General features: G+C 42.5%; 1 protein-coding gene across 8 annotated transcripts in view; it reads right to left on the bottom strand.

The window, feature by feature from the left end:
* The window catches only part of CRACD (capping protein inhibiting regulator of actin dynamics), a 179,006-nt gene that overhangs the window by 79,224 nt on the left and 87,522 nt on the right, over positions 1-12,260 (bottom strand). For 3 of the 8 annotated variants that reach the window (XM_073001218.2, XM_078394694.1, XM_078394697.1), the window contains exon 1: positions 1,084-12,119. The exons of the other annotated variants lie outside the window; for them this stretch is intronic. In XM_073001218.2, the coding sequence (XP_072857319.2) occupies positions 1,084-1,108 (25 nt within the window). In that variant the 5' untranslated portion in view covers positions 1,109-12,119. Of the gene's footprint in view, positions 1-1,083; positions 12,120-12,260 lie in introns of those variants that run through there. 8 annotated transcript variants of the gene reach the window in all.

The following is a 12,260-nucleotide window of genomic DNA, read 5'->3' as shown; positions in this document are numbered from 1 at the left end:
TCATATTAAAATCAGTGCCATGAATGCTCATTTTGCACCCACATCAATGTGCATAAAAGAAATACTGCCTTTGTTTGCTATGTCCTTTAAGCCAGTGGTCCCCAACCTTGGGCCTCCAGATGTTCTTGGACTTCAACTCCCAGAAATCCTAGCCAGCAGAAGTGGTGGTGAAGGCTTCTGGGGGTTGTAGTCCAAGAACATCTGGAGATCCACGGTTGGGGACCACTGCTTTAAGCTTCAACACGGTTCCAATTTACCTGGGAGTATGCCTCACTGAATTCAACAGGGGGTACTTACTAATAGCATGTGCAAAATAGGGTTGTTAATGCACTACCGTTGTTAGTCAATGACTTTTAAAAAATGATGGCATCCTATAATTTTATAGAAACATTTATTGAGCACCATATAGTTATAAGCAGAATGTAAAGGCATAGTAACACTTCTTAGTTCCTTCCTCCATAAAAGATGAAAGATTCTAATACTAATCTAGTTTAATATCAACATAATGAATAAAATGCCCAATTAATTCAAAATTGGCATTTTTCTTTTTTAAAAAAATACTAACATTTCAGTAACAGATCCAGCAACAATTGAAAAACATCTAATAGGTATGTCAGGTATACTTTTAATTCTAAGTACATTTCTGTACTTAGTATTTGGTATCAAAATATAGCCCTATAAAGAAATAAAAAAATATATTCATCATGCATATCTTGCAAATCTGAATGTCAATCAAAGAATATGTCTAAATTCTCCAATTAATGTGGAAACAGCTGCAGCTGATTATAATAGGTTACCAGCAACAACAAATGCCAGAATAATGGAAGACAAATTTATCCTATTACTATTCTATCTGAATCAGAGTCTAATTTGCACAAATATTTATGGAAGAGCTATGTGAACATGGAACAAAACCCAAGAACCATTTGATTTGCAAATATGAAACACTGAATTCTTTACCTGCATCAATCATCCTGCAAAAGAAATCAAAGCTAATCCACAAATCACCAACATAAACAGTATGCTTTTGAATTAGAGATCACAGTGTGCTCCATAATTCACAAACTGAGGTATTTTACTTACAAGGTTTCTTAAGCAAATTAATCATTTTGAACAGCTGCAGATGATGAGAGAAAGAGAAAAGATCTTTCCTCCTCAGAATCCTTCAAAGAAATAACCGAATCTATGAGATCATGGATGGAAAAATTTTACCCCCAGTTGCTTGAAGGAACATTTTACAGCAAATGAAGTTTGTGTGGGCACAGCCTGCTGGATCACGCTGAAAATACATGGGCTATATTTGGATTTCAGAAAAAAAGAAACACCCACAAACATCTTTGGAAAGTAAAGAAGCCTCTAGCAGGAATTGTTCCTGCTCAATAAATGTCAATTAGACCGTGTTCAAATTATGGGGTGGGTGGAGGGGGGCTTAGAAGAATACCCAACCTCCACTCCCCTCTCATAATGTAACCATAGCACGGCTTGTATACAGTCTTCTTGAGGGGACTGTGAGGAAGTATTCTATACACCACTCATTGTCATGGCAGCCAGTTAGGTGCCCACCTTTCTGTCCAGACACTAGCAACGGCCACCCCCGAGCCACCCCTTTCCACTGTCTCTATCTCTGGACGTCCAGAGCTGTGAGCCACTTTCTGTGGTGGAGAGGTAGACGCCAACTGTCTACCTCTTCAGGTAGAGATTTTAGCTTGCCTCACACATTTAGCTCCCCTCTCTGATTCAGGTACTGAGCCATTTCCTTCCAGGGTTTACCAGAGGCTGCAGGATCCAGCAGTTCTGTCTCATCCTCACTGAGAACTCATCGAGCAGAATTGTAACAATGACACAATATGGCAGTTCATTTTCACAGAGGCTGTCACAAGACATATGGCAGAGAATAGGATCAATGGCGTCAAGAACTCCAACCTCCTATAACCTAATAAAATATCTGGCAATCACTATTTTGATTAATTTAGAGCAGAGACATGAACTGTTATCTATCTATCTATCTATCTATCTATCTATCTATCTATCTATCTATCTATCTATCTATCTATCTATCTATCTATCTATCTATCTATCTATCTATCTATCTATCTATCTATCTATCTATCACTGCATCCTCCAAACCAATCAGATGTCTGGACTATGACTCTGTCACAAGCATTCGTCTTTACCTGACATCCTCTGGCTCTGTATTACTTTCCTTTGTTCCTGCCATCCCACTGGAGGGATAGTGAGGGGGCACAGAAAAGAAAGTCTGCCGTAATTTCCGTCATTCATCAGGGTCAACAGGGGGATCCTCTTTCTTCTCCATTATGAAGGCTAGTGACACATGGAAGCCGCTCAAACTTTCATTACTGGGGGGTGGGGGATGTTGAACTGATGCAATGGTGGAATGCTTTCCAATTTACAGGCCACTTTTGAAATGTATCTTCTTCTTTTATAATTTTTGTAAAGCTGAAAAGCTTCTACAGAAGCATTTCAAGGATGCACAAAAGGTAATAGGTATTGAAAGTGCATTCCCATAGCCATGGGTTCAGGCTGCAGCGGGTCTCTTTCTAGGCCAATTGCTTCCATATTTGCTTTGTTTCCTATAATATTGCCCCCGTCCCGTAGCTCTCTGTTGGCATGATTAAGTCTCTCTAAGGTCTTTTTCTCATTTTTACTGAGTGAAATACTTTGTAGTCCAAATAGAACGGCTATAGCCTAGTGGTTCAGCATGTTTTGTACACAGAAGATGCCAAATTCCAATAGCCAGTATCTCAGCCAGCAGAACAGAAAAAGTCCTCTTTTGAACACCATGGAGGTCAACACCAACCAGAGTAGACAACAACAGGTCCCCCTCTATCAGTCTTGATAGTGGGCTGGATAACTGCTTATACTATCCCCAGCCCTCATGAAAATTCTGCAGGTTCTAGCTCAGTTGCAATTAGGAGGATCCCAATATATTCAGTATTGCTTTAAAATCCTCTCTAACCTGCCATTGCCTCTGCAAGTTTACCATTCCCTGCTGGCATAGCTTGTGAGACACGTTCATACTTTATTACAGCTTCTGTTAGTCGAAGCAGATTTCATCTAGGAGTGCTGCTGACTCCTTCATTGTGACTCACAAAGCAGCTCAATTTTTCTTCCAAGATAAAAATCACACTCAATTTTAGCCCTTCCAAGGGATCTGTTCCAATCTGAATTTTTTTATAACAGTTTACCAAAATCTAAGTATTTATTTAAATGCAAAATGGAAAGAACTTTAGATTAAAATCTAGAAAGCCAACAGCAACCCTAGAATGTGGGAGGCACCAAAATTGATAAATCGAGCCAGACAACCTGGAGTTTTCTTCAGGACTTAATTCTGTACTTTAATTAAGTACCTGAATTAATTTTACTACCTAAATCCCTATATACTTCACCATCTTCCTGCTGAATTCATTCGTGCATGCATGCATGCATTCTGAAGCTTATATATATAGCCCATTAGCACTATTCTGAGTGGTTTACCTAAAAACATCAAAATATCCAAAACAACAAAACAAACAGGCCACCACACCAGTATGTTTGCATAAGTCCAGAGAGCACTTAAAAATAAATCTGTGGAACAGAGACAGAAGAATTCAAAAGAGGTTGGCACTGAAGGCCTCTCAAAAGAGAAGCATCTTCAGCAGCCTCTTAAAACTAGGGAGGGAGGGAGGGAGACAGGAATACCTCACCAGAAGGCAATTCCAAAGCAATGGGGCAATCACTGAAAAGGCCCGGACTCTTCTAGAAGATTTTGTGTCCTCCTTCAGAATAGCCACCCAGAGAAGCATGGCCTGAGAGAATCTGGTGGTGCGGGAAGATGACTTTGAAGAGAGATGCTCCAATAGGTAACGTTGTCCCAAACCATGGAGAGCTTTATAAGTGAGTGTCAATACCTTGATCCTGACCCGGGACACAATCAGAAGCCAGTGCAAGCAAACCAGGAATGGGGAGATGTCATTAAATCTGCTCACACCTGCCACCAGCATTGCTGCCATGTTCTGGACCCACTGCAGTCTCCAGAGCAACCTCAAGGGAAGCCCCACATAGACACTGCTGCAGTAGTCAATCCTGGAGATCACCACCACATGCAACAACTTATGGTTGACACTCCTTTATTGTGAGAGACTCCTGATCTTTAACACATTTATGACATAAAAGCAGGCAATACAGCAAAGTCCTTCACATGTTAAAAATAACTGTACATGTGGAATTTGTTAGTGTGGATACTGAGGAGTTCTATCTTTGATGAATTTACTAAAATTCACACATTTCTTCGTAACTTTGCTGGAAAGAACTTGACATCTTAACAAATATGAATGCAGGAGGTAGGAGAAATGACATCAATTCCCACTCCCTTCCTTAAGTTTCAGATTGTCATTTCCAGACTCAGGGAATTACTACTTTAGCCATTCACTCCACAATTTGCATTAGAATGGGCAAAGGTGAATTCAAATTAAGAAGAGGATGCTACATGACATAAAGTTCTATGCAGGGAAGCTCATTGTGGAACCATCTATTTTGAGTGAGGAACAATCATTTTCCATTCAGCTGATAGGGCTAGTTAAATTTGTTCAAATCAAGGTGACATTTCCTTTTATCCACTTTCTGCCCGGTGCAATTGTCTGACCTAATAGAAAAGGAGACTCACAAGGGTTCCCCTCAACCAAGCACCACTTCTCTGAAAATTAGTTTGTTTGCTTTTTCTGTGGATAACCAGCACAGGCATAACCAACAGCAATCTCATACCGTGAACTTGACCAGAGGAGGAGTGAAACCCCCTCTAAAACATTCTCCTGGTGGAGACAAATATGAATATTGCCACAACATGTGGCCGGGCCCATTGGACCCCCTCCCCAAGTGGTCCATTTACCACTTGCAGTGCAGTGCGTGCATCCGTCCTCATTCACACCGCATCAATCATGGAAGTAGCCTGGCTGAGGCATCCCCACCTCCTTCTACTGATGACCACTCTGGTGACAGGAAGGAATGACAGGTCTCCCTGCTCAACTGATAAGTGGTCAGCAGCAGAGAGAGGCAGGCAAGCCCCAGCCTAGCTACTTCCACAACTGGCACGACACAAACGAGGATGGCAGCATGCCCCAGGAGATTAATATGAATATCCCATCTCTATTCTAGATGCCACCTCCCAGTCCAGCCAAATCAAATATCCACCTACGCACAGAAACATCTCTTCTCAACTGGCTTCAAGTTGCTTATCTTCTTTCACAGGGTTGCCAGGTCAGCAGCTTCCTTTTCTCTGAGATTTCAGACCCAAAACTTAGGAACCCATGGTGGACCCTTCTTATGTCAGAACGGGCAGGACATTGTGTATCAGCTACAACATCATGTGTGTACATGCATATGTGTGGGCAAATGTGGACATGTTAGAAACTAAGCAGACAATGCACTGCCTCCTTCACAACTACAGTGGTGCCTTGCTAGACGATTGCCTCGTGGGACGAAAAACCCGCAAGATGATTGGCTTTTGCAATCACTATGGTGCCTCGCAAGACTTTTTTTCCATGATCGTGCTTCGCAAGACTTTTTTTTGAGACCAATGCTTCTCAATATTTTTTTTTAGACCGATGCTTCGCAAGACTTTTTTTTTTGAGACCGATGCATAGGGAACCTCGCAAGACAATTTTTTCACAAGATGACGATTTTCGCAGAACAAATTAAAATTGTCTTGTGAGGCACCACTATGTGTGCAACCATAAACACCATCTTGCTGAGTCGCTGTGCCATGTTGGACTTAACTTGTTGGCCCCAGCTAACACAGCTAATGGTGAGGCCAACGGGAGTGGCAGTCCAACCATATCTAGAGTGCCACGTGTCCCCAAACCTTGTTCTTTAAGACATGCAACCCCTTTTAGTAGTCTGAAAGTTTCTCCCCTCTGCATATCATCTGTGACTTTAAGACAGAGGTAAGGGAAAGTAACCATACAAGGAGCTCTTAGCAGGACCCTTGGGAAGGTGCATTAGCAACCCTGGCACAAATTTGATATTTTCTGTCAGCAGCTTAGTCTGGCCTCAGTTTTTTTTGTGCTGTCTCAGTTTGGATTCAAGGTGAACAGGTGCCTCTGGGACCCCTAAAAGCTTCTGGGTATAAATCTTTCATTCTTGCCTTATCAGGGCAAAAAAACCTGTGTACTTCTCTCTTTCAAATATGCATTATATCCAGGCTGAAGGCACCAAAGGCTGTTGCTGGGAAGACCACTCAAAGAGTTCAGATTCGTATCATTGTTAGACCTTGAACTCAAGACAACACGCTTGTTCAGCAAATGGACTTGCTGTTTAAGGAGCAGAAAATAAACAGCTGACCACATTAACTCCAGATGTCTGTCAGTGCAGATAGATGTTAGGAAAATATAAACAAATCAAAATTAGTAAAAGATTGCAAAAACAAAGGGGGAAACCACTGTATTAAAAACAAATACAAGCATCAGGATGCACCGCAGTAATGCAAAGCACAGTGGAATGTGTTGGTTGTTCAAAGAATGGCCACCTGGATTTATAAAGGCTGGCTCCTTCAGCCCTCCCCACCCCCCAACAATAGCATGTCCCTTGCTTATGCCTGCAATATTTAGTCAAGCATCCCTGCTGCCTGCCCAGTTTTCTGGACACTGGAAGAAAAGATTGGCGCTGGGGAAATTACTTTTTTTTGAGCTGCAGTTTTCCCAAATCCCTCAGCCATATACCACCTTTTTGGCAGCACATACATTTCTTGGTAAATCCTTACTGGGGCCAATTTAATTGCCTTGGGTCCCAATTAAATAATCCCAGAATATATCCAAAAATATACTTCCTCCTCTGTCAATGTCCTTGACACTTGAGATCATGGGATTAATCTGTTACTCCATGGCATGGCTGTGTTAGTCTCTACTAGGGACATGGGCTTTGTTGCCATAGCTGTAATGCTACAAGTTTCCTTCCAAAAGAGATTCACACTGGGTGAAAAGAAACACTCCCGAGTCAACCCTGAGGAGCTGGAGGGATGCAGGACGGACATCTTGGCCAGAAGGGGCTGCAAACCTGTAAACAATTGTCTGCAATAAAGAACCAGAACAGAAGCACCAAGTTGACCAGCACTTTTGTTAATTTATTGGGGGCTGTTTGATTGCCTCTTACTCATAGAGGACCAGGGGAATCACACAGGTACAGTGGACCCTCGACTTATGGAATTAATCCGTATTGGAATGGTGGCTGCAGGTCGAAAAGACTGTAGGTCGAGGCTCCATTGACCTACAAGGCATTGAAAACCAATTAATCCGTAACCAGCCATTTTTGTTCCATTTGGGTTTTTTCCCCAGTCTGTAGGTCAATTCCCCGGCTGCAAGTCGAACCTAAATTCTGCAGCCAGAGAGTCTGTAAGTGGAGCCGTCTGTAAGTTGAGGGTCCACTGTATACAAATATTTTGAGATAAATCAAATAAAAATAAAAATAGTGCCCTTTCCTTTGTCACCATCTAGAATTAGCAGATCTGGTTCCTGTTGGAGTTTTTACAACCTCACATGCTGCCTGTAGTTTGTTTGAATGGGAGGTACTTCTCTGGGGTGGGGTGACTGTCAATCTATCTGGAACTAACAAATCATTCTTTCCAGACACTGAATTTTGAAAAAAGGTATATCTCTGTGCTAATGGTTTTCTTTCTCTTTCCTTAGTCTCTTGGCAGTCAGTTTGTTACTTTACTGTTGATTTGTTAACAACTGTAATTAAACTTTTTTTAAAAAACATTTCTCCTACAAAAGTCTCAGACTGAGCTATTGAAACTGTAAGTATCTGTCAATAAAAAAGGGATGGACTATCTGAGGAACTTGAAGCTATTTTCCCTCTGTGAATTTCTGCTGTGTAGAAAAAAAAGTTTTAACCAGAAATTGTTCCAGCTTGCCATTTCACACTCCAGTGAGGAGGCAGGATGACGAGTCTCCCGGCTTAGCTGCTAACTGGTCAGCAGCACTAGGAGATGAAGAAACGTCAGCTGGGCTATTTCTGCAATTGGCACTACATGAACCGCACTGTGAGCATTAAGTGGAACAGCCGGTTCTTTGGGGGGGGGGATGTATCCAAAGGGTCCAGCCACCTGTGGTGGGGAATATATTTGTATTTGTCTCCCTTCCCTATCTCTAATTCCAATTTATCTACTCCATCCTTAGAGAACCTCTTTAGGGTTTTCTAGGGATGGAATACTCAAAAGTGGTTTACCACTCTTCCCTTCCGGGGGTGCTCCGGGACTGTGCAGTTTGCCCACGGCCACACAAGCTGGTTGTACTCCCAGGATGCGCAGTGGGGAATGGAACTTCTAAACTCTGGCTTATCTAAAGTCGGTGCCACAGTACTTTTGCATTTTGGTGTTGCTGAAACAGAGTAACAACCCTACCCCTCTGCAAACGTGCATGGCTACCTCTCTGGAAACTAAATAGGAGAAAAAGGTTTATAATGGAAGCCTGAAAAATATATGCAATATGAGAAATGGTACACAGAATCCTAAGAACTATCAGCTTTGACTATCGCATGCTCACAAACCTCATCCTATTTCCCCAGAAACAAGCTTACTGGCTACGACAAAATGATAAATCAATATTTCACAAATGGATAAAGACCCATTCCAGGTGCTGTGGCGGGAATGAATGTGTCCCTGTAGGAGTACCAGAGTCATTTTTTTCTGGCTAATTTCTCCAAATGGAACAGCGCCATTAGGAATCTCATCCGCTTTGTGAGATTTGGTTCCATGTTCTTTTTACCTCAGTCTCGCCAATGTATTCTGAATTGATGAATGACAGATTATTTTTATTCTGGTTGGCTCTCAGTGCTGTCTAGTGCGTTTCTGTGTAGTCTGGTCGGGGTTCCAGTTCATGGCACTCAGGAGGGCAGGTTCAATCTCCCTTGGGGCTCCCTGCAGTTTTGTTCAGTACACACTCATTCAGGCTTGGGGCAACTGCTGCCGCCTTGACATTGAGTTTCTCGCCAGCCAAGGTGAAGGCATTGGGTTGGTGGTGATCCAAAGCGTACAAGTTGTATAGAAGGCTTCAGCTGCTGCACGAGTTATAATGTGGATATTTTTCTCATTGCATGGTTTCAGACACTGTCAAATCAGTATGGATCTGCAGTCATGGGATATACATTGGGCCCATCAGTAGGCAGCAGGCAAATCACCTTGGCTTTGAAGGCCAGTTTCATGTTAGATGGATCGGGGGATGCACATCAAGTGGCAACTGAAGCTTTTCTCTCCCCTCAATGCACTGGATATTCAGCTTATTGGCAACAACCTTCCAGTGTGAAAAAAAACTAGATCTGATGCTTTTGGTGGAAGGGGATCTGACACTGCTCTAGCTTTGCCTGTCCAGGACCACCTTGGTCTAACTGGACCTGCTGCAACAGTGTGTGTGGAGAGAAGCTGTAAATCCTGGTAAAGTGGACCTGGCGCAATGGAAGGTGAGGAGAACACCAGGCCCTACATTGATTAAAGGCAGTAGTCACCACTGGATACATCTCTGAGGCACTTTTCACTCATGAGCCAACCTGAGACTAGAGGGATGATGGGATGCAGGAGATCTGGATAATGGATGTTACGAAGGGCCTCTTGGAGTGACTGCAGTGAGAATTGTTTGGTGGGAGGCAGGCAGTCGTAGGTCCCTGGCCTGCCTCTTGTGGTGGGCTTTTGAGGATCCTTAGTCAAGGAGATGGGGCAGGTGGTCCTATCCCAAGCTTGAGATATCCTGAATGGAGGTGAAGGAATGTGTTGGGGGACTGACAGAGGCATGCCCAGTTCAGGAGTCTACCATAGCTCCCCCAAAAAAGGGGTAAAGAGGGGTTCGCTCTAGTGGTCCTGTGCCCATGGGGCAGATGCAACTTGGATTGCCAACTCTTGATTACCCTGCAAGGGTGGCAAAGTATGCATTGGTGGGCAGGTTGGTAACTCAATGCAGATATCTGCTCCTTCTGCTGCACCAAATCTTTCCTGCTGCAACCAGATAAAGCTGTGGCTTTTTGTTTATCCACAATTTATTCCAATTAAGTATGAAGACCAAATATAGTGTGTTTTACTGTGGCCTGACACTGTGGATCAGGGTCTCTTCCCTTGATACACAAAGAAAACGGACCAGACCAGACTAAACCAAAGGTATCTCTAGAAGAGACCAATCCCATCCCTGTTATACTAGAAGAATACCTACATAAGGCCAACCAAGCAAAGAGGTCACTCACCTGGGAGAAACTTCTTACATTCTAAGAGACAAACTATACAAATTATCAAAGCTGGAATCACATTAGCGTTCAGAGTAAAGTAGTTTTTTGAACAAAAAAAGAACCTGCTTATGGTGTTAAAACCAATCACAAAACTAGACAAGATAATTTGCAAATTACGGAGAGTGAGAAATGTTCCTGCTATGACAATCAAACTCAATCAGCACTTGAGGAATTCCTTCTTCTGGTGATAAGTGAGCTGCATTATATAATTTGGTCCTTATACATGAAATAGTTCCGCAGTAGAGAAGTAGAGTTCCTGCACAGAACAGTTTTGTCCAGCATTGCTCCTTTCAAAAAAAGGAGTCTTTCAAGACTTCACACACAGATTTCATCCAGACTTGTAACGTTTAAAGAGAATGAACTACATGCAGGGTGGAGAGGGCTTTTCAATGGAATAAAAGACTTCTATGTACTAATAGGGTGCTAACAGCCTCTGAAGTCAGGGACTGCATCATCAGTACTCCTCCAAATAACTGAATAATGTAAAAAGCATTCCAGTGCCCATATTTGGAAAAGTCGCCTTTTTGGACTACAAAATAGCCAGGCTTGCTGGGAGAATCTGGGAATTTGCCAAAACTAACATTTCTACACTCTCCACAGTGCTCAGGGAAAAAAGCTCCTGTGTAACAGGAGTAAATTTCTTCAATGATGTTTCAAGGTATTTATCTGAGTTAGCCAATGGAGTCTACACTGCTAATGTTTATCTTTGCACTTTATTTTTAAGGATATTTTCCTCAAAAAAAAAATAAAATACCCAGCCCCTCTCTTCCTGGCCCTAATTAGAAGAGGATCCTTTAATCTTCTTCCATTATAGCTTTTAGCAGATCTGCCAGACTGTTAACAGGTAAAATCCCATTGTCAATTCTCCTGTGCCTGACATTCACCAAAAAATTGATATGCAGCAATAAGATATGCGATTAAATTTGCAAATTGCAAGTGCAAGGTGCTGTTGAAGAGAGGTGGAGGGAAAGGCCCTGAGCCCAAAGAATGCACACCACACACCAACACACCATGAAATTGTTCTCTTCACCTGAACAATTTCATGTCAGAATGCCACAGCAGTAGTCACAGCAAAGCAAACCAATAAATCTTGCACACATTGCAATTAGAAAGAGACAGAATGATCACAATGGTAACAAAACCTGCTGCATCCAGTTCTCCTCAACCTTCCACTGTCTCCAGCAATGGCCCCCTGGACCAACAGAATATTTGCACCACACACTGTTTGAAATGCAACCCTCGGCTGAAAAGTACCATGTTTATGGCTCCCGCCGAGGGACCTTGTGTGGGGTGCAAAAAGGTTATGAATAAGATGAAGATGATGATGATGATGATGATGATGATAGACATCGACTTAACCAACTAAGTTCTTATGCTCTCTTGGACTCGTTTCTATGGACACGTTTCTAGGAAATGTTATGTGGACTAAATCTCCATGAAATGATTGTAGATTTGATTTAAACACCTCTCCATTAGTGCATGCACTGTCCTGTTCAGTTTACAGATTAGAATTTGAAACCTTACATAAAAACATCAGTTTGGACAATGTAGCAATACAGCATCGTGGAGCTTCAGTTGTTGAAGGAAGTTTTGAATTTCTACAAATTTCCTGAACATAAGGAGGGACAGAGCCTGTATCTCAGGTGGTAGTTTGTTCCAGAGATTGGGGGGGGGGGTACCACCAAAGAGGCCCAATTCCTTGTCATTGCCTTTTTGCCCTCCCTTGGTGTGGCCACTTTTAGCAACATAGATTGACAGTGGTGGGTGGAATGGGTAGCTGATTGCTCAGAGAGATGTTCCAACTCATATCGAGGTCTTAAACTTTTAAGTACTTTATAAGTCATGACCAGCACCTTGAATTGAGCACAGAAACTGACAGGGAGTCACTGAAGGTGTACCAAGACTGGGGATATATGATCAAATTTACTAGTTCTAAAAATAAGTCATAGGGACGTGGTGGCGCTGTGGGCTAAACCGCAGAAGCCTGTGCTGCAGGGTCA

Source organism: Pogona vitticeps, chromosome 5 (genome assembly GCF_051106095.1).
Source record: "Pogona vitticeps strain Pit_001003342236 chromosome 5, PviZW2.1, whole genome shotgun sequence".
In the NCBI taxonomy this organism is placed as follows: Eukaryota; Metazoa; Chordata; class Lepidosauria; order Squamata; family Agamidae; genus Pogona; species Pogona vitticeps.
This window is presented reverse-complemented; position numbering and strand designations above follow the sequence as displayed.